A 27,774-nucleotide genomic window follows, 5' to 3' on the forward strand; every position below is an offset into this window, starting at 1 on the left:
GTGTGAGAAGTCACCGTGTTGCGGCGTAACCCTCCCGCGGGGGAAGTCGGGCGTCACCTGGCCGCCTAGGACTCGGCTTTTCGGGAGCTGCACCCCCGCTGTGCGTGGTGGTTGTGGGTGCTGTGTTCGTGTCTCGCGGGTCGCGTTAGAGGGGAAGAGCTGGAGCTTTAGGTAGCGGGGTTAGGCCTCTCGGGGCCTGGGAGCTGTCACAGGCTGCCAGCGCAGTAAACCCAGGCTCAGCAGAGTGTTTTTTGCAGTAAGGTGTGCCCCCCTCCAGAAAAAAAAATTCTCTGGGAACATGGTTTTAAGGACTGAGGCAGAAGAATAAAAAGTTTAAAAAGTGATCCCTCAGGAAGTAGGAGGCTGCCTGTTTAGCTTAGGAAAAAGGCTGAGGCAGCTTACTGCGAGTGGGGTACTGATTCACCCTTCTGTACGTTAAGAATAGAGTAGAAGGCAAAGCAGGCTTGATCTAGGAATCTGGACACTTTTCAAGGAAGTATCAACTATGGTTAATCCAATCAATGCCAGTTTTGAAAAGGACGATTTGGCCAAACACATAACTCTGGTCGTGTAAACTTTACAGTCTTTCCGCGAGAGGAAGAAACTCTGGAGATCGCTTGCAACAATTTGCTTCCATAACCAGACTGGAGTCTCGCTGTGAAGCGTCCGAATAACAAGTTCCTGTAGTAGTAATTAATGAATACTAACCGTTGTTGACCGGCTCTACTGTATAAACACCTATTGAACTGACTTGTACGTTTTCATTAAATACATCTGCCCAAGGAGGTGGAGCTCCTAACTCAAATGCTTAAGAGATTGCTCATTTTCACATTCACTTTGATTTTGTCTGAAGTATAACCATTCTTTGGTCTACATTGATATCAGCAAAGCACCAAAATGATTTGGTAGAGGCTACTGCACATGAAGAATCTTTACAGAGATCATACATAGCTCCATAACTTCCTTGTTCATTGGCAGTGTTTTCATGTTTATTCAATGAACTTATATTTCGGATCTCATCTTTGCAGGTCATTTGACAAAAAACAAACAAACAAACAAAAGACACTTTTTATATAGATTCAGCTAAGGTCCTAAAAATTAATCTCTGATTGTTAGTCCAAATATAATTATCTCAAAAGTACTTGAGAGGACTTATAGGGATAATATGTGAAAAAAGAATGTGATTTCTTATACTTACATTTAATCAAATCTTGTCCTTTCTACTATGTGTTATGTGTGTTCTTGCTTGCTTCCTGCAATAGTTTCATTAAGAGATACTGAGCTTTTAGGAAGATAACATTTAGAGGCTTTTAGGATGACAACATTTTTGACAGATGTTGCTAAAATGCACATGTCAGAGAGGAAAATTGAGATTTAACCACTTCACAATTGTTTTGTCATTTCATGTTGTCAGAATATGTTACTTCTGTATATCTCTTCTCATATGTCTTTGACGTTACATAAATGTACCTAAGTGCTAGACATTTAACTTTACTTTTTTCTTCAATAGCCAGGACAAAGGATCTTTGTTTCTGTAACATGGACACCATCAGAAGAAGGGAAAGTCAGAGAACTGGTAACTTTTATTATTAATGGCATCGTAAAACATCAAGTTGTGCTCCTGGGTGTTGCTGAGCAACCTCTGAAGAAAAAGGTATGTGTTTATCATGTGTCTTAATTCTATTACTTTGTCATAGCTGACACAGGTATAGAGCCTGGAAATAACTTACGGTGAATTTTGGACTAGGTGTTCTTTTCACAGTATTTTTAGACTTTGAATGAATACACTAGTAATGTTCAGTTTTACACGTAAAAGTATGTAGAAAGTCAGCATGCTAACTTTTATTACTGGTTCTTTTTCAGAAGAGTCTTTGGAATACTATAAAAAAGAAAAACTCTTCAGGAACATTTGCTTCAATGAAAGTTGAAACAAGTACTTTGAAAGCTAAAAATGTTAATAAAACCTTTCAAGTTTCCCAGGAGGTGGAAAGACTTAGAAGCCCACTTCAGTCATGTGAAAATCAGAACACCATGCAAAGTAATATATCCTCAGGAAATGACTCTCTTGTTGCCTCAGAAAATAAATTGCCAATATCTCCTATTGCACCAGTGCTAGAGGAATGTCGTAATACTGGTGGCACACCGCTTGCAATGAGAAGATCTACTACATTCTCCGATATTGCTGCTGCTGTGAATGAGGCATTACTGCCTGAAATAGACAGCTGTAATGTCAAGAAATGTGCTAATGAGCACAATGAATTAGAATCTGAAAGTGCATACAGTTCTACTGGGTTGGCACAGCCGCTGGTTTCAAACAATGAGGTAATTCTTAATTGTACACTCTCACCAGTGTGCACTCCAGAACATTCAGCATCTCTGCCTGTTGTAAGTACAAGGAGAATTTTAAGTCCAGATTCCTTTGTAAATGGCAGTTATCAAGTGGATATAGATACAATACAGCAGTCTGTTCCAATTCTGTCACCTGATCAGTTTGTGAAAGACAGCTTGTCAGATAAGCAAACCAAGACTCCAAAATTTAAGGCAACTTCAGTGTTGTCTGCTGCAGAGACATATGTTGTAAAGAAATTCCTACCCTCAAAATGGAAAAAAAAAGAAAATGTAGAGACAAAAACACACGTTCGTATAGAACACAGCTTAAATGAAGTCTTTGAGATGCATAATGTAGAATCACAGGTACTTCATCATGACAAACGCAAGGAAAATCACTTCAGTTTTCCTTCTACAGAGGAACTGCAGACCTGCAGCTCTTATCAGAGACTACAACCAAAAAAGCGTCCACTTCTTTCTGCCACTGTCATCAAAAACAAGCCTGATGCTGTTGAAGAAAAAAGAATGGAAATCCTCCAGCCAAAATCTAAAAAGTGCCTTAGTAAAGCAATAATGGAATGTGATAATGTGGTGCCTGTCCATACAAAAGCAGAAATATCTAAATGCCTTCCAGTTATAGGTCTCATTTCAGCTGAAAGTAAGTGCCACAATGACAAAGTAAATTCATCTCCTACTGGATCAACTTTGTGTCGTAAGAGGAAAAGTGAAACACATGCAGAAAATAGTAGAGTTGTGGCTCCAGTGTCTGTGGAAGAAGTGGAAAGAAAAAGAACTCTTACATCTAGTGTGGACAATAAACCGCATACCACTATGAGACCATCAGCCCTCAAACCCACACACCGAGACAGAGTAGGGCAGAGAAAGAAAGCTGGTGAGCAGTATGTCCTTCATTTACCATTTTCTGAAAGATGCCTTTGATTATTAAATTTGTATAGCAAAATGAACTGTCAAGCAACAGTCAACAATATTTCATATCTCTGCAATGTGGGCCTTTGCAATTCAAGAGATAACGGCATTTTAAAACTTGGAGAACTAGGCCAGAGTTTTGGTTATGTAATTGTCTTCAAATTTATTCTTTCATAATCTTTGATAATGATAGTAAGAGGAAAAATACCTGGCATTTCTTGAGTAGAGCACTTGTTATGTAATTCAGTTTTACACGAGTTACACACTGCATGAGATTTGTCATACGTACACTTACCATAGTGAATATTTGACTCTGTTGCTGTTGTCATGTGTTTTCAAATAGGTTTGTTCCCAAATCTCATTCACAGTGGCTTCTGTTTACTGTCTGTAATTTGCTTGTTAAGATAGTGTGTTACGGTTTTGGTCTTCTTAGACTAACAGTGTTCTTGTGCAGCAGGAAATGCTGTGTTATCTGCCAGGTTATTTCTATCATCCATTAGGGTAAGGGTAGATGGGCTCGACAAGGAAATATTCTGTGAGCCCAAAATGATCTTGGTGTCTCTTAATCCTAGTTGTGAAACTCAGAAATGATGACAGCTTTGAGTTACATTCTTCTTGACAATTTTTCTTGAGAAATATAACTTGTTATTCTTTTAATTGCGTAGACATTGTCTCTAGGCTTCAAAAGAAAAACCGTATGTCACTACTAAAAGTTAACTTTGAAATGCCCATCATTAATTTAATCCACTTAACGTTCAACTTTATTAAGCATTATCAAAATGTATTCAAAAGTTATTAGGAGGGATGAGAGACTGGAATGACTTTTTCACTTCTGTAGAAGAGAGTGTTCATGAAAAACACTACTTCAGCTGAGCAGGAAAGTGGAGTGTGTAATCTATCTCTTGTTTCTGAAGTACCACCTTGTCAGGGGTGTCAGGCAGCAACTACAGCCCATCTGCAACAGCATACTTTTTAAATCCACTTGCTGTCAATGTAGCAAAATGATTGTGCTAAGTGTGTATTTTTACATGCTGAGAGTTCAGGAAGTCTAGATCTGCATTTTTTTCCCGTATGTTTTATTTAAGCTCTCCTACTGCTATGTGGTGGGTAATATTTATGAGCTAGTGCCTTGTTGCCTAAACTAACACAAGTCCGGCTGCTCGGAAATGACCATCAATGTAGTATGCCACCTAACTGTGGGAAGAGGTGTCCCAAGCCCTAAGAAGTCATATCTCTCACCCCAGATACTTAGAGAATCCACATTTTCACATCTTCTAATGAATGTTTTTACCAATTAGTTTAGTGTTTCTAGCTTGTGGTAATGAATTGCAGGCAGTACATTTCCTTAGTGTATGGAACAACTATAACTCTTTTTTGCTCTTAACTATTTTTCCCTTTTGATTGTGGTCAAACTGCTTTGCTTAACTCTGTCCATGAACAGATTACAGGTATTTTGTGTGGGTTCATGGGGATTTACTCCAGTTCCATGCTTTATACGTGCTAGGAGCCTTTATATATTAACTTCCATTCATGTATTTGTTGTTGATACCTGTGTGTTAATGCTTGTAGGTACTTCACTTCAGAAAGCATCTAAAACTACCAACAGAATTAGGAAACCCATCCCTGGATTGGCTCAGTCTCACCTGACATTTGTGAAACCACTAAAAACAGGTAGGCAGACTTCTGCTGTTTAGTAAAACAATATACACTGAACTGAATGTCACAGTTGCTGTACAGCTAGTCATTGGTAAGACCCGACTGGTTGGAGTTGAGATGAAATAGAAGATTCTAGCTGCAATGAATCAGTATCTAGTAGAAAAACATACCTAACCTTTCATGTTCCATCTTGACTGCTCATAAGAAAATTAGTTGCAAGACATGGCCAGCTGAAAGTGTTATTTCCTCCTGTTTTGCCTGTAAGGGCCAAAAGCTACATCCTAGCTGACGGTTATCAGTGAAATGCCTCTTCCACTTCTGATAATGTTTTAATACAACAACAGAACACCTAAGAAGAGAAAACTTAGTACCAAAAAAATCTTGATTTTGCTGAGCTAATGATACTAAGTTGATCTGATGAGAAAAATGCATCTACAGAGTGTTTCTTTCTGGATGTAATCCAACTCAACCTGGTTTTGTCCTAAGATTTGCCCTTGGTTTTGCAAAGGGCCTGGGCTTGAGAAGTTTTGTCTTTGTTCTAGTGCTTTATTAACTTAATCCCTGGTTTGTGGCTGAAATTTATTTAATGGTAGATGATCACTGAAGATTCTAACAATCACCTCATTTCTACTACAGTGCTAAATGGACTATCAAACGTCAATCCTTTCCACAATTAAATGCATATTGGTTATCAAACATGTCAAGAACTAGAGAGACTCACTTTTTTTTTTTTTTAAATTAAGCCATTCCTAGGCACCCAATGCCTTTTGCTGCTAAAAACATGTTTTATGATGAGCGTTGGAAGGAGAAGCAGCAACGAGGTTTCACCTGGTGGTTAAATTTTGTACTTACACCTGAAGACTTAAGTGTAAAAACAAACACCTCGCAAGGTAAGAGTACAAGAATTTTCACTGTATCTTTGAAGGTTTGTAAACATTACACAAGGTGCTTTATTAATGTTAATTAATAGTTGTACTAGTTTAAATATATTCTCAACTTGTCACTTTAGTTTGTGTAACATTAAGCGCTTCGGTAGGAGTAGGTTGTTGGGGTCTAATTTTTTAGGTATCACCTGTGTTTCCATTTTCAGCCTGTGACTTCATGCTATGGTAATCATAAACCAGATATTTGGTAATGTGTTTCAGTAGTGACTATGCTAGAAAATATGGAATACGCTCAACCAAAAGCAGTTCTCGCACTGGAGTCAGTCCTGTCCACCCCAGCAGAATTTTGTAGCTTTCTAACCCTTTTCGGGGCCATATTCTCCCCTTGTGGTAAGTGCGGATGGCACAGTTGCTCACTCCAAGCACAACATACCACACACCTGAATGGGTAGTGTGCTCTGCAGCAAGAAATACACACTGCAACATGTGGCTGTGGCACTCCTCAGTGGGTGTTGAGTGGGGAATCCCCACCTGCAGAAAAAAGTTAAGCTGTCACTTTGCTAAAATGATGGTAATGTACTTTTTCCTCTAACTTCAGTCTAAAAAATCGAAGATGGTACAATTAATCTTAAAACTGAATTCCTAGCACTGGTCACTTATGAAATAAGCGTTGTGAAGTATTTGACTATTATACATGTACTTGAAATGTATGTTTAGTGCAGCAGCTGATAAGCTTCCTGAGAGATAAAATCGCTAGTCAGAAAGAAAATAGCAAAATGTGAATTTGGAGAGGAAAAAAATGAATGAGGGGGGTAAAGCTACTTTTATTTGACATGTAAATGCATACTTTTTGTGTATGTTTAAACAGTAAATGCAGCTGCTCTTATCTTGGGAGAAGAAAACTATCATAAAACCAGTGTTCCTAAAGCACCAACGAAAGATGAAGCGTCACTAAAAGCTTATACAGCTCATCGCAAGCTGAATAAATTGCGACGTGATGCTTGCCGCTTGTTTACGTCTGAAACAATGGTGAAAGCTATTAAGAAACTGGAAGTTGAGATTGAAACTAGACGTTTGCTAGTTCGTAGAGACAGACACCTCTGGAAAGATGTAGGTAAGAATACTAAAACTTTGCATCCACTCTTTTGCAAGCAGAAAAAGGGTTGTTCACACACTGGTCTACAGTTGGTTGGTAGAGATCTTTGCTGTAGTATGAAGTGTTTGCTGCATGTAATATTACAAGATCATCTCTTGCAGGTGAGAGGCAGAAAGTCCTTAACTGGCTTTTATCTTACAACCCTTTGTGGCTGCGTATAGGTCTGGAGGTAAGTGCAGAATTTATGGTCTATAATCAGTTTAAAGGACATCTAGCAATTTATTTTAGTATGGAATGTTTCAGGTCTCTTTGTACTCTGTTTAATAATGCAGGTAAGTTCACTTCAGTTATGGCATGTTTACATCTCTTTCCAATTATTACAACAGACTTTCTTTAAAAAAGTGCTTACCTTATTAAAAAGGAAAATGTTTATTCAAGGAAAATGGAAGTTAACTCCCTGATCAATAACACAAAAGTAGTTTCCTATCAGTTTCAATCTTTACTAAACTGGAGAAAAATGCAGTAGTCTTAACAAAGTTTCTGGTTAATTATTCAGATGCAGATGATCATACATGTTTTGAAATGAGACTGGATATTCTGAAATTTCCTTTGGTTTTGTCCTTCAGTGACTGATTTGAAAAACAGATTGATTTTTAGAGACTAATTAACATTACTGAAATAGTAAATGTTATTCAAAAAAATCCTCAGAGTATTTGAATAAAGTTTTAATGGTTTTGCTTTTTTCCCTTCCTTTCATACTAGACCATTTATGGAGAACTGATAGCTTTGGAGAGTAATAGTGATGTTATGGGTTTAGCAATATTTATCCTTAATCGTTTGCTTTGGAACCCTGACATTGCAGCTGAGTACAGACATCCCACTGTGCCTCACCTTTACCGAGAAGGTAACTAATACTTCCGAAAATAGGTTATTTTTAGCACTCAATTTTTGAACTAGCACTTAATGGGTTTTATATTTTTAGGTCATGAAGAAGCTTTGTCAAAATTCACATTGAAAAAATTGCTGTTGTTAGTTTGTTTTCTGGACTGTGCCAAACAGTCCAGAATGATTGACCATGACCCTTGCCTCTTCTGTAAGGATGCAGAGTTCAAGGTAAGAGCTGTGATTTGATGTCTTCCTCCAATATTGTTCTAAGACAAAATGTAGAATATCTATTTTTTTCTGACTATGTATCTTTCTTTTTTTAACAAGTCTTGGGTGTTCAGCCTATTACATGAATGTTCTCAACACATCGTCTCATAGTCATGTAGAAGAACTTCCCAGAAAAACTTTGAGGTGTTGGTCTTGTAGGAAGGACTCCATTGTCTTGTATTAACTACCTTCCGTCCCTAAATATAAGCTTCTTCACTGTTTTTAAGTATCACTCTAGCATACTGCAGCTGATCTTAAACTGCATGTTAGTTTGATGGGCTTTTCTGTTTGGTTTTTTTTATGTTATTTTGCTGTGATGAGGAAGACTTCACAACATCTGTTATGCAAAGGCTTTGATTAATAAGCATGTTCAGATAGAATTGCCTCTTCTTGGGTTTGTACTGTGTAGTCACACAGACTGAGAAAAATGTATTCCTGAATGTGGTGATGCTTTCAGTGATGTGGTAGCCAGGGACGATGAAAATCAAAACTGTGTGAACTGGCTAAAAATAAATTTAAAAAAAAAAGTATTGGGTAAAGAAATATGGAATACAATTCTGGGGACAAGTGATGAAAATTGTTTTCTGCTTGACAAATATTGCAATGTTAAGAATTAATCTTTGTTTTTTTCCTTTTTCTTTTAGGCTAGCAAAGACCTTCTGCTTGCATTTTCTCGGGACTTTCTGAGTGGCGAAGGCGACCTTTCCCGTCATCTTAGTTTCTTAGGACTACCTGTCAGTCATATTCAAACTCCACTTGATGAATTTGATTTTGCTGTAACCAATCTGGCTGTGGACTTACAATGTGGCATTCGTCTTGTGTACGTTGATACAGAATTATTTTGAACTGTTTATTTTCTTTTGTGTAATACTTAATATAAACTGAGGTGAGACATTAAACAGTGAAATTCCCTTTGTTAGGAGAACAATGGAACTCCTCACCAAAAACTGGAATCTTTCAAAACAACTGAGAGTTCCTGCAATAAGTCGTCTACAGAAGATGCATAATGTTGAAGTTGTTCTTAATGTCCTTAAAGAGCGAGGAATTAACTTGAAAGATGAAAGTGGTAAGTTCTAGAAATCCGGGTTATTACAAGTGTATCAGAAGGCTAGTGCACTCTTTAATTCCTTGTTTTATTTGGTAGGTGTGTCAATTGACTCCAGGGATATTGTGGACAGACACAGAGAACGAACATTAGCACTGCTTTGGAAAATAGTCTTTGCTTTCCAGGTATTATTCAATTACATATTTTCTTTGGTTGATACTAATTACAAATGAGAAATAATGAAAACACCATTCCTTCCAGAGTATTTGTTATCTGTGAAATCCTGTACTAATTGAATTTTAGATGATACGATGAATCGTGATGCAATGAACTTTATATGTTTAAAGAGCCATACATACTACATAAATCTGCTAACTGTTCCCTAACAATACAGTTTAGGTTATATTTATCTGTGCTTTTTCTTGTATACATTGATACAATTTTTTTGCTAAAGCTTTGAGTTTTTGCTGTATGCCAACAGAATGGACAATTAAGGGTAAAATAATGTTGGTCTCAAAATACTGGTACGCTCTTACTAACTGAAACGGACATTTGAGGTTACACTAATAGCAGTGGTAGAGTAAGCTCCAAAGCTATATAGCTATTCTACTTTTTTCCACTTGTCTGGAACAGTCAATTTGAAGAAACATTCTTGAAATAAGAATGAAGATTTCTTAGCTGTTACCTCAATGGCATTTCATAGGCGCTGGAAAAAAAAATATGGTAGGGGAAGCAAAAATAGTGTTCTTAAGACTGTTTTAAGGGTTAACTTGAGTCAGGTACTTAATTTCAAAAGACTAACTTACCTGACAAATCCAGTTGGAAGAAACATAGGGTGTGAAAGTCAAGATACAAGTTGAGTTGGAATTTCACCAGTAGGTAGTCAGGAATATAAGTACAATTAACTATATCTAAAGCAAGAATTCTGAATACTATAGCCACAGAACTATCAGTGAGTCAGAATAACGTAATAAAACTAGAATGTAACTACTTTTTTTATTTAACTACTGTTACAGTGTTGACTGGTTATCTTTCTCCAGTTAGTTCTCCTGTATGCCTGTGTCACAGCTGCATTGCTTTTGATTAAACAGTAATTTCAGTGAGCAGTGGCTTAACCCAAGCCCTGTGGATATGCTACTTGTTCTCCAAATCCTCTCACACTATCAACCCAGCTTAAGTCCTCTCGGAATCCCTTAAATGAGGTGGAGCAGTACACACACTGAGTAGCAATGGAGGCGAGACGCTGAAATTGTTGTTTACTCTGAAAGTATGGTGAAATTACGCAAGCTGTTTCAGGGAATTTCTTTGTTTCCCTCAACTATTGACTGATGAAGTTACCATTTTACACAGAACAGTGGGAGTGTGGTTTTAGGTTCTTTTATTTGAAGCAGTTGGTAGTGGACACTGCCATATATGCTGTCAAATCCAGATTATCTACTACTGATTCATTGTGGTAGGTACTGTTAAGTAGTGAGACTATTTCTCTTTAAAATGCCGTATCTAAATCTTCTGTATCCAGCTGCTATAATGCATGACATGTCAGGCTGGTGGTGATGTAAATAGAATTTTTTTTCTTTTTCTTCCTGATAGGTGGATGTTTTTCTTAATGTTGAACAGTTAAAAGAAGAAATTGAGTTTTTAAAAAGCGTACGCAAGAGGAAAATACAATTGGGTGCTTTCAAGACTTTTCCAAATTCTTGTAGAGTACAAGAAGATAACAGTGATATCTCCTCAACTCAAAGTTACAGTGAAAATGTGAAGCTGCTGATGGCATGGGTTAATGTTGTTTGTGGATTTTACAATATAAAGGTAAATAGTGTTGTGTACATTTCAGCAAGTACATCATTTGCTGTTATAAGAATGCTTATTTATAGAGCAGAATTCTTCAAACTATCAAATATGTAGTAGCAGCCAATGGTAATTTGTTTTACATATCCTTCTGGACTTCGTTTAATCTAATTTGAAATAACCATCTTTCTGTGTGTTTAGCTGCAGCTTTCTTTTTAAATAAATCTGAACAAAAGGTTCTCTCCTTCCAGTAGTCTTATGCATAAAGATGCCCTTTAAAAATGAAAAATTTTTGCAGGAATATGGGGTTGTTTGAGTGTTTGATTTTTTTTTTTTTTTTTTTTTTAATGAGCATTAATCCATTAGTATTTGCACATAAAATTTTCACTGTTTATAGAAACTGTGAGAGTTAAACTGATGCTTAGGATAAGGGCAATTCCTTTCCTCAAAGAAAAAGGAATTTCTTTAGAGAAAGGACATGTTGTTTATTCTTTCCAAGAAGAGCAGCCCTTTTCAGACACGTGTCAGAGTACACTCACACCTGGTAGTTTTTCTGAATGGTAAAATAGGGCATTTAAGACTGATGCAAGTTCAGAACCTATTTCTGGAGTGAATAACCGGTGTAAAGGTGTCTATAGAAGTTTCCTTGGGATCCTTCTGTAGAAAGATTGCTTTCTTTTTAGTTTCTTAAATATTCCCTTGAGGATTCACTGTACAGTGATTCACACATCTTTGTTTCAGGTTTCTCACAGCTGTATGTCACTGTGAAGTGAATGTTCAGAGGAAGAACTAGCTACATTTTATTTTGTTAAAAATAAAAACAAAAACAAACTGGTAACTGGTCACTTTCAAAGGGACAAGATAAACTCTATATTCACTTTATACCAATTTTCTGGTAACAAAAATTCAAGGAACTTGTATCTTACTGTATTTTATTTAACAGGTGGAAAACTTCACAGTGTCTTTCTCAGATGGTAGAGTATTATGTCATTTGATTCATCATTATCATCCATGTTACATGCCTTTGGAAGCTGTGTGCCAACGTACAACTCAAACAGTGGAATACTCAAGAACTCATAAAGTGGGACTAAATTCTTCCTCCTCATCCTCTTCAGAGTCTGATACTTCTCTAAATGTTATGGAAGGAATGTTTGACAAAAGTGAGTTACTTGATACACAGAAGTTCATGTTAAATCTACTTATTTCATGCACAATTTAATTTGACAAACATTTTCTCTTTGCGAAACTCTAACTACCTCAGTCCTATACAAGGAGCTCTTGGACAATGAAAGGAAAAACTTCCAGCTGATCAGTGCTGCAGTCGCTGACCTGGGTGGAATACCAGCAATGATGCATCACTCGGACATGTCAAATACAATTCCTGACGAGAAGGTAAGATGCCTTTAGAGTTATGTAAACATGTTCTGCTTTCCTGCAAACGTGTCCTGCTCTTTCATATCGCTCTTAACTTGCTGTGTTCTGTGTTTATATAGGTTGTTATTACCTACCTGGCATTTCTGTGTTCACGGCTTCTAGATCTTCGGCGAGAAACTCGAGCTGCACGATTAATTCAGTCTGTTTGGAGGAATTATAGTCTGAAAAGGGAACTGAAACTCTCTCAGGTACTTTCTGGCTGTGCAGTGTTCATAGCTTTTACTTTTAGAAAACCACAACATAAATGAAGAATACAAATTCACTGTTTGGAGTATACAGGTTTATTAGAATCATATTGGCATTTAAATTAATGAGTACCATTTTTATTATACATATATATATGGCTGCTCTAGTAGTGTAATCTACTAAAAACACTTCAATTTAAAGACTATTCTGAAGTAATTACATTTGCTTAAAGGCTACTTTTTCTTGTGTTCCACTTAAGGCATGTCATCTCTTAAGCCCTTTTCCCAATATTTCAAATATAAAATAGCTGCACTACTTCCTTAAAACAAAAAGGGAGTAGTTAAGTTTTGATTTCTGTTAATGTCTACAAGATGAAAAGAGTAATTAAACTTCTGCATGGGTTTACTACTTTTGTTCAGGAGCTAAATTCACTAGTGTTGAGTATCAAAGAGGAATAATAATTGAGTATCAAAGAGGAATAATTACGAAGGTAGGAGGATGCAGATTTAAGTGATACCACCCTTTTACAAAGAACTCTCTGCAGAAATAAATATTCTGTCTCAGAAAAGTTCTTCTACTGGAATAAAGAAAAGCTCTGGTACCAATAAGCCTAATTTTTAAGATATTGTTTTAAATAGCTTTAATAGATCAAAAATCTGAGTGACCTTTCTAATCCTGACTGTTTAGTTGAAATTTACTCTTTGTAGGAAAGAGACAGAGCTGCTCGGGTAATTCAAAAGTCTGTAATAAACTACTTGTCTCGTCGACGCTTCATGAAGAAAGTGAATGCAGCAGTTTTCATCCAGAAGCACTGGAGAAGATACTTGGCCAGGATGACTTTTTTAAATCTGAAAAAGACAAAACTGGAGGAAGCCAGAAGTAAATGTGCCACAGTCATACAGGTAATATGATCTGAAGTGAGATTATGCAGCAAGAAAACCCTCTGAAACCTGTAAGAAAAAGGCTTGCTCAGGGTCATTTGTTCTGCTTGCAGCCACTGATGTCTTCATGAAAGCATAATACTATTTTATTTTTTTTTTAACCCCCAGCTGGTTTTGAGATATTTTTGTAACTTTCTCATTTCAGAGAGAAATAATGTGCTATTAAATCTACAGTTGTTCCTTCTTAGTGAATATTTTGGTATACCATAAACTTTTAAACAACTAGGCCTCAAACCAGTCAGTGTAAAGACTGATCCGGTTGTGCTGGTTTGCCTCTCTGCAACTGCTTGACCACTACTTAAAGAGGCTTTAAAAAGAAAAAAAAACAAAACCAACAACCAACAAAACCCTGAAGCTCTCCTAGTGTTATGACACCTGCAGTGGGCACATTCAGAAGGGCTGTCATTAGTTACCAATTGGTAGTTGGGCAGTTAATTCAGTTTCTCAAGATACTTTCCCCACTATTACCCAAAGCAACATATTATTGTCTTAAGACTTTTTGGAATGGAGATTAAAGAATCACTGATTTGTCAGTAGTTTAAAAGGGAATCTTTTGTTGCCAGGGCAAATGTAGCTTTTTCCCAGAATTTAAAATGCTTAAAAAAGCAATGAATCAAGCATTTGAGTTTTTCGTTTTATATGTAGATAGCTGGGCTTATCTTTGTAGAGATTGAGTAGGAAGAAAGAAATCTTAAAAGGTGTGAGGTCCACAAATTTAGGCTTGAGATACCGTGAAGAAAATACTAAATCTTATGTTTTTTTCCTGCAGGGTTATTGGAGGAGATACTCTGCTAGGAAAAGATATTTACAGCTAAGACACTACGTTATTGTTATACAAGCAAGGATAAGGATGGTGAAGTCTGTTGCTGCATATAAACAAATTGTTTGGGCTACTGTTACAATCCAGAGTCATCTGCGTGCATCCAAGTGGGCAAAAAGAGATCGGCAAAGATACGAAATCTTAAAGTCTTCAGCGCTTACTATTCAGTCTGCCTTCAGAAAATGGAGAAAACACAAAATGCAACGGAAAATTAAAGCCGCATTAGTGCTTCAGACTTATTTCCGAAAATGGCAATCTTCACAATTGGCGAAAAGAAAGAGGGCTGCCCTTGTCATACAGTCTTGGTATAGGATGCACAGATCTCGGAAGTGGTATCTGCTTATTAAGCAAAGTGTTATCAAGATTCAGGCTTGGTACAGGTGTCACCTGGCTAGATGTATTTACCAGCAACACAGGGCAAAAATAGTGACCATTCAGCAGTATTGCAGAGCTTATAAACTAGGAAAAACTGAAAGAGAGTACTATTTGCAAAAGCGTGCGGCAGCAGTAGTTCTCCAAGCTGCTTTTAGAGGCATGAAGGCACGCAAACTCTACAGACAAACAAAAGCGGTTTGTGTTGTACAGTCACTGTGGAGAATGAAAAAAGAAAAGCTAAGATTTCTAAGGTTAAAAAAATCTGTTACTACATTGCAGTCACACGTCAGAAAATACCAACAGGTAAAAAGATACAAAGAGATTAAAAATGCTGCTTCTGTAATCCCAACTTGGTATGGGGAACATTTAATTTCTGAAAAAGCAGCTGTTTCTTTCCAGAGGATGCACTTGGCTGCTATTGTCCCAGAATCTGCCTACAGTGGAATGGAAGCTAGGAGAGAGGCTTGCATATTGAGATCTGTGATAAAAATTCAGTCAAGCTACCGTGCTTATATTGCCTGGAAGAGATTTAAAATCTTGAAAGATGCAACTGTGAAGATTCAAGCTTTTGTAAAGATGAGGCAAGCACGTAAGCATTATTGTGCTTTAAGGGAGGCAACACTTTATGTCCAGCGAAGGTATCGGTCTCATAGATACGCTCTTCAGCTTAAAGAAGATTATAGGAAAGGGAAGGCAGCTTGCATAAGAATTCAAGCTGTAGTTCGAGGCTATCTTGTCAGGAAACAGATACAAAGGTGGAGGGTGTCTGCAGTATTTCTCCAGGCACACTACAGAATGAGAAGGGACAGGCAACGTTATTTAAGCATCTATTGTGCTGCTGTTGTCATTCAAAAATATTATCGTGCATACAAAAAGCAACTGAGTCAGAGGCAGGAGTTCTTGCGAGTTAAAAAAGCAGCCGTGTGCTTACAGGCAGCCTACAGGAGTTATAAAGCACGTGAAAAGCTTAAACTTAAACATAGAGCAGCGATTAAGATCCAGACTGCTTTTAGAGCTCATGCTGCACGAACGAAATACAAGGCAATGGTTCAGGCCTCCATTGTGATTCAGAGGTGGTACAGAACTTTTAAGATTGGTAACAGGCAAAGACTGAACTTCTTAATGACAAGAGCAGCAGTCCTTTCTTTACAAGCAGCTGTTCGTGGCTGGAAGGTACGAAAGCAGATTCAAAGACAATGTGTTGCTGCTACCCGGATACAGTCTGCCTTCAGAAAATGCATGACTCGGAAAAAATTCAGACTTATGAACCGTGCTGTGCTAACAATCCAAAAGCATTACAGAGCCAGTGTTGTAGGCCAGAAACAACGGCAAGAATATGTTCAGCTGCGTAACTCTGCAGTGCATCTTCAGGCAATATGGAGGGGGAGAACTGTGAGAAAAATGATTCAAAAGAAACATTATCTTGCAACAGTTATTCAGTCCTATTACAGAATGCATGTAAACCAACTAAAATATAAGAGACTGAGACAAGCTACTCTAGTGATTCAGACATACTTCAGAGCTTACTGTATGAAAAAAGCCCAACGTGCAATTTATCTAAAAACAAAGGTAGCTGTGCTAGTCTTGCAGTCTGCTTACCGGGGGATGACTGTGAGGAAACAGTTGAACAAGCTAAACAAAGCTGCTACAACTATACAAGCTGCCTTCACCTCTTACATGGTCAAAAAGGACTATGAAAGACTTAGATCTGCAGCTATAGTAATTCAAAGGCATTATTGTTCAGTTGTTCGTGTTAGATGTCAAAGGCAGAAATACTTGTCTTTGAAAAAAACCACAGGCAAAATGCAGGCTGTTTATAGAGGTGCAAGAGTTAGACGACAGATTCGCTGTATGCATCGAGCAGCTGTTTGTATCCAAGCCACGTTTAAGATGCATCGCATGAACATAAAATATCGGGCAATGAGAATGGCAGCAATCACAATTCAAAGACGATATAGAGCATTTTGTTTGGGCAAAGTGCAACGTAAGAAGTACTTGGAACTGAAGAACTCTATCATTATCCTTCAGGCTGCCTGTAGAGGCGCGAAGGTCCGCCAAGACTTAAAAACTAGGCATCAGGCAGCAGCAATAATACAGTCTTATTATCGAATGCACAAACAGCAGAGGGATTTCAGAAAATTGTTGCTGGCAACTAGGCAGATTCAGCAGTGGTTCCGCGCTTGTAAAGAGCGAGATACACAAGTTCACAACTATACGATTCTGAAAAGTGCTACACTTCGTATCCAGGCTGCGTTCCGTGGTATGAAAACAAGACGACTTACAAGAACTATGAGCGAATCGGCAGAGCTTATTCAAAGAAGATTTAGAACTTTTCTTAAAAGAAAACACTTTCTTTCCCTTAAGAGAGCTGCTATTGTAATTCAGAGAAGATACAGAGCAATGAAACTGGCAAAAATTCAGCGTCAAGAATATCACTCCGTATCCAGGCTGCGTTCCGTGGTATGAAAACAAGACGACTTACAAGAACTATGAGCGAATCGGCAGAGCTTATTCAAAGAAGATTTAGAACTTTTCTTAAAAGAAAACACTTTCTTTCCCTTAAGAGAGCTGCTATTGTAATTCAGAGAAGATACAGAGCAATGAAACTGGCAAAAATTCAGCGTCAAGAATATCACTCTTTACATACAGTCTGCTTATAGAGGCTTTGTGGTAAGAAAAAAAATACAGCAGATGCATCAAGCTGCTACAGTTATTCAAGCAACGTTAAGAATGCGTAAAATTTACATTTCTTATCAAGCTGTCAGACTTGCTTCAGTAATCATACAGCAACGTTATCGTGCTTACAGGGAAGGAAAGCGTGTGAGACAAATATACTTAAAACTGTACAATTCTGTTTTAGTTCTTCAGGCTGCATATAGAGGGATGAAAACAAGATGCTTGTTGAAGAAAAGACATGAGGCAGCACTTACAATACAGAGAAACTATCGAATGTATAGGCAGTACTGCCGTTACAGAAAAGTTCAGTGGGCAACCCAGCTAATACAGGAGAGGTACAGAGCAAATAACCTGAAGAAAATTGCAGTACAGCGTTACTCTTCATTAAAGAAAGCAGCAACTTGTATTCAGAAGGCTTTTCGAGACATGAGAGCAAAACGACATCGAGCAATGCACTGTGCTGCTATTGTTCTTCAGAAAAATTTTAAAGCTTTTAGAGAACGTCAAAGGTATCTCTCTCTTAAAGCAGCTACTCTAGTCTTTCAGAGAAGATACAGAGCATTGGTTCTGTCAAGACAGTGTACTTTGGAGTATCTTTCTCTTCGCCGAGCAACTATTTATGTACAGGCTGTGTACAGAGGTGTCAGGGTGCGGAAGCGTATTGAGCGCATGCATTTAGCTGCTGGCACAGTACAGTCAGCCTACAGAATGCACAGGAGTAGGAGGTCCTATCAAAATATGAGGGTTGCGGCTATTGTTATACAGAACTATTATCGATCCTACGTTAAAGGAAAGACTCAACGAAAGAAATACATGACAATGAAGAATTCTGCTCTTGTTATTCAAGCCTCATACAGAGGCATGAAGGAACGACAAAAGCTGAAAGTCATGCATGTTTCAGCAACTGTAATACAGTCTAGTTATCGCATGTACCTGCAGCATAAATATTACAAACAGTTGTGTTGGGCTGTCAGAGTTATACAGCAAAGGTTCAGAGCCAAAAAGGCAAAAGAAGCTGACATGGAAAAGTGGGCAAAAATAAAAAAGTCTGTCATTTGCCTTCAATCCGCTTTTCGCACTAAAAAATCTAGGCAGTTGCATAAAGCCAATGTTGCTGCACGCTGCATACAGTCATTCTTAAAAATGTGCGTAGAGAGGAGGCGTTTTCTTGCAAAGAAAGCAGCAGCAATAATGATCCAGTCTATCTTCCGATGCCAAAGAACAAGGACTCGCTATAAATTGATTCGGAGTTCAGCAGTTGCTATTCAGAGGTGGTACAGAGCATGTCACCAGGCTCGTTTACAGAAAGCAGAGTATTCTGCTCAAAGACAAGCAATAGTAATTATTCAGTCTGCCTTCCGTGGTATGAAAGCAAGAAAAATTGCAAGACAAATACGAGCTGCAAGAAAGATTCAGTCTTTTCTTCAGATGGCTGTGCAGCGTAGAAAACTTACTCAGCTTAGAAGAGCAGCTACTACCTTACGAGCCTATTACTTAATGCATAAAACTAAATCACAGTATACAAGCTATAAAAAAGCAGCAGTTGTCTTACAACGATGTTACCGATCCCACTTGGCTGTGAAACACCAAAGAATGGCTTACTTACAAACCCGGAGGAACATTATCATTGTGCAGGCTAGAGTCAGAGGATTCATAGAAAAGAAGAAGTTTCACAGAATTAAAGACAGCACAATAAAGATTCAGGTACTTTTTAATGTATAAAAGTGGATTTTGGTGGTGGGTTTTCTTTGTGTGTTTTTAATTAAGATTAATGCTCTTTCAAACAACAGTTTAAAGCTGTATATTAAAGTGGAATCTATTTCTGAAGTATACTACATGGCAGTTGTGCAAAGCTTCCTACCGCAGTGCACAAAAATGAGTCTCGCTTCAGCTGTTTTGTGTTTTCTTGCTGAGGTGCTCATCTTAAAAAGTGATGTTCTCTTTTTCTCGTTTCTCCCCCAGAATTTTACTCCTTCAAATGAGTTCTGATACTTGTTTCTGTGGTTGTTCTAAGAAAATATTTGTCATAACTGGCTTTCACCTGTATAAGCATTAATAGCTTAATGAATGTTTTCTTAAATTGGAATGTGAATGAAAGCTGTCTTGACATATTGAAATTAGTAGTATTGGATATAAATTGAAGTAAATGGCAAAAAAAGGAATCACTGCTACAATCTTTAAGTCTAAAATTTAGGAAGGCATGAATACAATAATCATGTGCTTTAAGGTTTGTTAAGTGGCCCTAGACTAATTTGAGAGCCTAGCTAACTTTTTGAAGAGGAGTGTAAGGAGAGAAATTGCATTTTTATTGTATGTTTCGCTTGGTACCTTGAGTGGTGCCACGTGAAACTTAATATAAAACTGGATGTATGATTTCTCAGAGGTGCTCTAGGAATTATATCTAGTAGAAGTTTTCCCAGCCCATGGCAGAGGGTTTGGAACTAGATGACCTTTAAGGTCCCTTCCAACCCTAACCATTCTGTGAAGTGGGACGTGTTTAGTTGTTTTCCTTCCATCACTGAAGCAGTAAAAGTGTGGTTAGCAAGAAGTAATGAGAACTGTTCTTTGTAGCAAGCTAAATATCAATCCAGTGTGAGTTTGAAGAAGCTTAGAAAACTAGTTACTCTGAAGTGCCTTTTTTTTTTTTTTTTTAAACAAGGGATGAAGATATATTTCCTTCTTCTTTATGTTAATTATGAATTGTATGTAGTAGGAGTACACTCTTTTTTTCCTTCAGGGAAAAGCCCTGAGTAACTTCCTGTGTTGTCCTTGGTTATTTTATCCCAAGGGAAGCAGTGTCTCTTCAGAGTATTATTAGAATTAAAGGCTTTTTTTCCCCTCAAATCAGGGAAGAAAGGGAAATAAATAATCTCTCATTATAATTTCTTAGCTTGCTATTACTGTCTTGCTGGAGTGCATGTGTTCTACTTAACAGATAGCAAAACAAGTGTGCCTTCCTCATTCCCACGTTTTGGGGGAAGTGGGAGCTTTTTAGTTATTTTCTGAATGTTTAACTAGTATATCCTGAACAATATGATTACTTTGCTTAAATAATAGAAGAGAATTAACTGGAAATCAGAAATGTATTTACTTATATTGTTTTTTCTAACAAGCTAGTGAGGACAGCCGCACTTTAAAATATGCAAACACCTTCCCAATCAATACCATGCAAGCGGTGAAATATTCCAAGATTATGTCCTTTTCTTTTAAGGCATTTTTCCGTGGATTTATTGAGAGACAGAAATACCTTCGATGCAAGTTTTCGGCTGTATTAATACAACAGCACTACAGAGGCTATCGGATGCGAAACATTGAACAACAAAGGTACCATCAAATGAAAAGAGCGGCCATTAGAATTCAGGTAAGCCCAGAAGGTGGGGCTTTTTTGTTGTTGTTCTATTTAAATCTTTCTTGTATTTGTTTCTTCATGACATAATTATTTTTACAGACCTTAGAGTGGCATTTGTGATATTTCCCTGAATGCATTTCACTTGCTTAGAAAATATCTAGATGGGAGGAGTTAAATATGTGTAGACATAGGAATCCTAAAAGCCTTGCATGTTAATGTGACTTTTTTTCCTTTTAATTTTGTCTTTTTATTCAAAAAAAACCAATCAAGGGTGTCATGTGCGTTTCTTTGTTGTTGGTTTTATTTTGGTTTTTTTTTAATAGGCATCATATAGAGGATATAAAGCCAGGAAGTGGGTTAACAAAATAAGAGCAGCACAAGTAATTCAAGCCTGGTTTCGAGGCTGCAGAGCACGAAAGGAATATGCATGTGTGCTAAAAGCGATACGTGTTATTCAGGGTCACTTCAGAGCAAAACTGCAGCGGACTTGGTAAGACTGAATTTGCTATAAATTTCTCTACTTTTCAAAGCTTTTATTATATAACTGAGTATTGCTTGCAGTCTAGCAAATGCCTACTGATTCTCAGGCACTGCATGTGGGATTATTCTTTGAGACAAGCTTTTTCTTAAATATAAGTACTTTTTTCTCAACTGGAAGCTATCTCACAAATCTAAATTTTGTGTCTTGGGTATCTAGAAAGAGTAGGCCTTTTTTTATTTACAGGAAACATGTTGTTTTATGCCAGAATTTTAAGAATATCTAGTAGGATGAAAAACTATTTCATTATAATGCATAATGGAAACTAGTTTGTGTGTTGTTTTGCTGTGAGATGGTTTTAAAATAAATGATCTACTAGATTAGCCTAATATCTCATCTCATTCAGAATTCTGTCCTCTGCCAGTGGCAGTAGAAGATGCAGTTTACGGAGAGTATGTTAACCTGACTATTTTCTGAGGTCATCCCTTGGCATCCATGGTTGTTATATTATGGATGAGAGAATTTACATCCTTGCCTCTTCCCTTTATTATCCTTTTATGGCCTTGTTGTATGTCAGTCTGTCTGTCTAATGACTTTTAAACTGCTGTCTCTCTCCCCCAGCCTCCTTTGGCAGCAAGTTCTGGAAGTCTGTATTGTGGGAAAACTGAAAGTATTTTCAATTTTACACCAGTCTTTCTGCCAGTATTGCTGGTTATTCCCTTGGTATTCCAAGATTTGGCTGAGGACAGCTCTGCTTTTGTAACTTCTGTCTTAATAATTTTGTAATTATTAAACCGTCAATGTTTTCTTGTTTTAAATATGCAAGTGTTCTGAACTTTTGGAAAAAAAACCTAAAATACATTTTCATGTTAGGTTTTTGAAAATGAAGTTCTGTGCACTTACCATTCAGAGGAGATGGAGAGCAACCCTTACTGCACGAATGATTCAACATCAGTTTCTGGCAACTAAGAATGCTGCAGTTAAGATTCAGTTGGCATATAGACAGTACAGGGCTGGAAGACTTTTAAAAAAGGTATGTTTTCACTTGCACTCTCCTAAGTCATGGCTGTTTTCAAAGTTGTCAATGTATTTACATGATTTTTGTCATCAATATGCAGAAGTGTAGAAAATAAAAAGGTGAGGCCAGAACAAAGACTGTTCAGATCAAAACTGTTCAGTCTTCAAAATATTAAATTTCCTTTATGCTTTGAACAATGAGGTTGATTATTATTATTTTTGAAGAGTTCCAATTGTTGAATTACTCCTGTCTATACTGATAACAAGACAAAATGTAAAAATTTCTGCCAGCTTTATTGCTTACAAAGGATTATGTTAAATTGGCCATATTTTGACCATGTTTGACCACAGGTATGGGAAAAGACCTTCCAAATTACAAAAGTGTCTTTTTATATAAACTAGTACTATATGAGTTGGCTTGTATTTTCCGTTTTATTTTTGTTCTTTTTCTTATTTTAGGGTGTTTATTTTCCATCATATAAGTATTTATTGTTAATTATTAATGCGATCTTTAAAATCTTTTTCAAAAGCTTCAAGCTGCACGTTTGATACAAAAAGCATACAGAGGTTTCATGGCAAGGAGGAAACTTGTTCAACAAAAAGCTGCTGCTGTAATTATCCAAAAGTATATGAGGGCTTGGCAGGAAGGCAGGTTTCAGTATATGAAATACAACAAAACTAGAAGAGCTGTCATTAAACTGCAAGCAGTTATACGGGGCTATTTAGTCAGAAAAAAGGTTGGTATACTTCAAATTAAAACTATACTTTTAATGTACATTAGCTCTAGAGTTACTTTAGCATTAATTCTGTCTGGCAAGAAAGGAAAACCTGTTCACTTCTTGAATTCAAATTCTTGTTGACTGTTTTGAGAACTGGGTGGTCAGAATAGAACAAAATATCATTTGAGCCTTTTCTCACAATCCTGTAGTACTATAAAATAGGTTTTCATTGTTGGGTGTTTTTTTTTAGCATTGTGGTTTACCTATAACATACTTCTGCACACAGGCTTACAATGAGACTGTTCTCTGCCACGTATTAATGGTGTTGGTTACAAACACTTGTCTGTGTTGTTGTTTAGCAACCTGGTACTGAAGAAAGGTAGCATACTTAGGTCTGAGGTAATGACTTCTGGGGCAGTTCTTCAGCGTATATTGCTGGGTATGATAGTCTTTGCATAGACAATCAGCTACCTCTGAGTATGAAAATTACCAATGTACCTTGTTTTGTTTTCATTCTACAGATCTCAGAACAGAAACAAAAGAAAAGGCTACTTTATTTTACATCAGCTGCATATCATCATATTTCTGCAATTAAAATTCAAAGAGCGTATAGGACTCACCTCCTCTTAAAATTTGCACAAAACCAGAACTCATCTGTTCTTATAATACAGGTTAGTCTAAATAAGGATGAATGATTTTGTGTAACATAATTTAATGTCTTTTTTGTCAGCTAAGCTATAGCACTAAGACACTGCAGTTCTTTCACATGCAAAAATAAAGCTAAATTGTGAAGACTATTATTAAATAATGCTGCTTATACCCAGCTAAGCATAATAGATTGGGTCCCAGCAGGCTCTGGAGGCTTAAGCATTTGAAAGCTGAAGATGGATGGGAAAGTTTCTTTCCTTCAAACCCTCAAGCTTGCTAAAGCAATCCGAGTTGCTAATTTATAGTCTTAGCCTATTTCTATATGTCCTACTGGAAGTAGGAAAGATCAGACAGGACACAACCTGTAAGGCTTATGAAAGGAAGAGTATCTCCTTACATGAATAATCCTGTGGGATACAGTGATTTATTTGCTTGGATGTTTCTAACTTGCAAGTGGTACCAGAGCCTGCCTGAGTTGCAGTAGTTTTAATATAACCATGTTCTACTTCTCCAAAATGAAGACGAAAAATCAGGTCTGTATTGCAGCAGTGCCTAATAGTAAAAATTATCTTCAGGTCTCCAAAGTGACCGTTAGCTTAGGCCCAGTAGTGGAAGGTCAGGATTAGATAAATGGAAAGTCTGAAATGGGAATCCTAAAATAACTGTTCTCTAGTCAAGGGTGTTATGGTAAACCTTGCCCCACTATTTTTCCGTATATACAGATGTTACGTCTCCCCATAAGTTACATTTTCCCCTTAAGACAAAAGCAAAGGGATGAAAGAAGGGGGTTTTTTTGCTCCAATTTGACATTCAGTACCTTGTCTGTCTTCTCTGTATATGGAGGGGAAGAAACAGCTGGGAAATTTGTAAAGTAGAGTACGTGGTGGTTCTCATTAAAAGCCAGCTTTGCTGGTTTAAATCAGGAAAGAGTTAACTCTCTTCACAGTGGCTGGTATGAAGCTCTGTTTCTGGATTTACTCCAAGAAAAGTACTGATAAGGTGTCTTTTTAGCTGATACTGGGGAACGCTTGCACCAAATTGAAGGTCTCTCTCAGCTTCTGATACTGCAGCTGCGCTCCCAATTCTCTCTACAGGCAGTGTAGGGGACACACAGGTCAGACAGCTGACCCCGACTGACCAAGGGATTATTTCATTCCATAGTACGTCATGCTCAGGGCATAAGCAGTGAGTGGGTTCGAAGGCCATCACACTTCCACTGTCTTTATGCTCTTTTGCTGGCCTCTTAACTCTTTTGTTAGCTGCTTTGCTAACTCCTTTGCTGGCTTGTTCATGAGTGAGTTGACGGGTCTATTAGTTTTCACGGTCGTGCTGTTGCTGATGGGGTTCGCTCGGACTCTGCTGCAATCGCTCTTGGGCTCTGGCTCTCTGGCTCTGACTCTTACTTCATGGGACCTGTCTGTGCATCAGTCAGCAGTTGGTAAGCAATTGTATCATATGTTTTATTTTCTATTATTTTAATTACTTACTATTAGTAGTATCTGTATGTATTTATATTATTCAATTAGTAAATAGTTCTTATCTCAGTTTTACGAGCTTCCTTGTCTCTTTCTTCTGATTCTCCCTCTATGCTGGAGGAAGGGGGGGAGGTGTGAGAGCAGCTTTGTGGTATTTTTGGTGGCTGGAGTTAAACCACGACACCAGCCAAGAGAAAGAAAACTGCTAGGATGGAGTTATGCTGGACAAAAGTCTAAACTGTGAGAGGATAGGCTGGAGAGCAGCCCTGTAGTAAGAGGTTTTGGGGTGCTGGTCAGCAGGAGGCTCAGTATGAGTGGGCAGTGTGCCCTGGCAGCCAGGAGGGCAAAACATGTCCCGAGGTGCATGACCAGCTGGTGAAAGAGGTGATTATCCCGCTATATTCAGCAATGGTTCAGCCTTACATTGAGTGCTGTGTGCAGTTCTGGGCCTCACCATTTAAGAAGGATGTGAAGGTCCTTGAATGCCTCCAGATGAGGGCAACAAAGCTGATGAATGGACTGGAAGCAGTATCCTGTGAGGAGTGGCTGAGGACTTTGGACTTGTCTAGTTTAGAGAGAAGGAGGATGAGGAATGACCTTGCTCTCTACAGCTTCCTGGGGAGGTGGAGAGGGAGGTGCTGAACTCTTCTCCCTGGGATCCAGGGCAGGATGCGTGGGAGTGGTTCACGGCTGCACCTTTAGACTGGACACGAGGAAGCATTTCTTTACAGAGAGGGCGGTCAAACACTGGAACAGGCTTCCAAGAGAGGTCATCGATGCTCCCAAGTCTGTCAGTGTTTAAGAGGCATTTAGACAATGACCTTAATAACATGTTTCAGCTTTTGGTCAGCCCTGAACTGGTCAGGCAGTTGGACTAGATGAGGTGTAGGCCCCTTCCAACTGAAAGTTTTGTGGGGTCGGTCTGTCTGTGTGTGTGTGTGGGTCTGTCTTCTTTCGAATGCTTCTCTAACTGCTCTTCGTTAAGATTTAATTTTGCAGACTTGCATTTTTGAGCTACCCCAAGGCCAGTCACAGCTGTGTCATGGTGGTCATATGAGTGCTAGTGATGTTTATAGTGCCTGCATCTGTCAAAGCTCAGGTTAAAATAGTTATTCAGTTTTTATTGATGCCTGTTTAGGATTGGAGAAGGGAATTTATGGCAAAGACTTAAATAAATAGAAAGGTCCTTTAATTTTAAACAGAGATGGTTCCGAGCAAAACTGCAACAGAAGAGATTTCTAAGAGATTATCAAAGAATCATTCATTTACAACATGCAATTCGAGGCTGGCTAAATCACAGGAATGATGCAGCAGCAAGAATCCAGCGAAATGTACGAAGGTTCCTTGCCTGTAGACGTAGGAGAAGATTTGCAGTTGGAATAATTAAATTTCAGGTAAATACCTCTTGTAAGAAAACTATGATTTTTTTTTTTTTTAAGTTTGTTCTTGTTTTTTCATTTTTCTCTCATGAGTTTTGGGGAGCATCTGTTTGCTTTGAATTGAATTTATCAGTTAAATTGCAGGCAAATCAGCCTCAGTTTAGACATCAAAGCTAAATGCAGAGAGATCATGAAATAATATTAAGGGGATTTATTTGGGAGTGTGTGTGGAGTGTATATGCATGTTTGTTTTGGTCTTTTGTCTTGAAAATCCAGTAATTGGAAGATTAAACACTGAATTACTTAAAAATTATTAACGAGAGTAATTAAATACTTTGTCAGACTTGTGTAAAATTGATTTGGACAGTTAATGGAAGTCTTGTTCTAGTGCCTCTTGTTCACAACTTTTTTTTCTGTTTGTGGAATCTCTTTTCTGTAGGCATTGTGGAGAGGATATTTTTGGAGAAAGAGTAATGACACAGCAAAAATGAAAGCTTTAAGACATAGTTTGGAAAAGGCTAATGAAAAGAGCAGAGAAGAAAACAAACTGTGCAACAGAACTGCAATTGCTATTGAATATCTTCTAAAATACAAACATCTCTCTTATATCCTTGCAGCATTAAAGCATCTTGGTCAGTATTTCATTTTATTGTTTCTGAATTCCAGGATGATAGAAACTGGAATTTTTCAGCTGAGTTCGTAATGATATTTAGGCTTTCTCTTTGACTGTAAATTGGGAATATGTTAGAGTATAATGGTTATGTAGAGAAAGGAAATCCAGTAATTGCTCTAATCTCCTGGTAAGCATCCTAGTAATAACATGCCTTATATAAGCTAATGATATTTTTCTGTCACAGAATGGTTTGGGTTGGAAGGGACCTTAAAGATCACCTAGCTCCAACCCCCTGCCATGGGCAGGGACCCCTTCCACTAGACCAGGTTGCTCAAAGCCTCATCCAGCCTGGCCTTGAAGGCAGCCAGGGATGGGGCAGCCACAGCTTCTCTGGGCAACCTGTCCCAGTGCTTCACCACCCTCTCTGGGAAGAACTTCTTCCTGATATCTAATCTAAATCTCCCCACTTTCAATTTAAACCCGTTACCCCTTGTCCTGTCACTACAGGCCCCTGTAAAAAGTCCCCCCCCAGCTTTCTTGTAGGCCATTTTCAAGTACTGGAAAGCTGCTATAAGTTCTCGCTGGAGCCTTCTCCAGGCTGAACAAGCCCAATTCTCTCAGCCTTTCTTCACAGGAGAGGTGCTCCAGCCCTCTGAGCATCTTCATGGCCTTCTCTGGACTTGCTCCAGCCAGTTGATATCCTTCTTATGTTGAGGGCTCCAGAGCTGGACAAAGTACTCCAGGTGGGGTCTCATGAGAGCAGAGTAGAGGGGGAGAATCCCCTCCCT

At 38.0% G+C, this 27,774-nt stretch overlaps 1 protein-coding gene across 1 annotated transcript in view; it reads left to right on the forward strand.

Moving 5' to 3' along the window:
• Positions 1 to 1,510: 1,510 nt before the first annotated feature.
• ASPM (asp (abnormal spindle) homolog, microcephaly associated (Drosophila)) overlaps positions 1,511 to 27,774 on the forward strand; it is a gene marked incomplete at its 5' end in the record, with an annotated part of 30,139 nt that continues 3,875 nt past the window's right edge. Inside the window, 26 exon segments of the mRNA XM_010156560.1 lie at positions 1,511 to 1,654; positions 1,864 to 3,220; positions 4,825 to 4,926; positions 5,655 to 5,801; positions 6,664 to 6,909; positions 7,053 to 7,120; positions 7,654 to 7,795; positions 7,874 to 8,004; positions 8,688 to 8,863; positions 8,964 to 9,109; positions 9,188 to 9,273; positions 10,679 to 10,897; positions 11,820 to 12,009; positions 12,102 to 12,268; positions 12,370 to 12,498; positions 13,204 to 13,398; positions 14,207 to 17,065; positions 17,068 to 17,264; positions 17,266 to 18,214; positions 18,485 to 19,012; positions 20,981 to 21,147; positions 22,009 to 22,108; positions 22,683 to 22,889; positions 23,393 to 23,542; positions 26,197 to 26,388; positions 26,813 to 27,005. Of these exon segments, the coding sequence (XP_010154862.1) occupies positions 1,511 to 1,654; positions 1,864 to 3,220; positions 4,825 to 4,926; positions 5,655 to 5,801; positions 6,664 to 6,909; positions 7,053 to 7,120; positions 7,654 to 7,795; positions 7,874 to 8,004; positions 8,688 to 8,863; positions 8,964 to 9,109; positions 9,188 to 9,273; positions 10,679 to 10,897; positions 11,820 to 12,009; positions 12,102 to 12,268; positions 12,370 to 12,498; positions 13,204 to 13,398; positions 14,207 to 17,065; positions 17,068 to 17,264; positions 17,266 to 18,214; positions 18,485 to 19,012; positions 20,981 to 21,147; positions 22,009 to 22,108; positions 22,683 to 22,889; positions 23,393 to 23,542; positions 26,197 to 26,388; positions 26,813 to 27,005 (9,187 nt within the window).

Source organism: Eurypyga helias, unplaced genomic scaffold (assembly GCF_000690775.1).
Source record: "Eurypyga helias isolate BGI_N326 unplaced genomic scaffold, ASM69077v1 scaffold10208, whole genome shotgun sequence".
In the NCBI taxonomy this organism is placed as follows: domain Eukaryota; kingdom Metazoa; phylum Chordata; class Aves; order Eurypygiformes; family Eurypygidae; genus Eurypyga; species Eurypyga helias.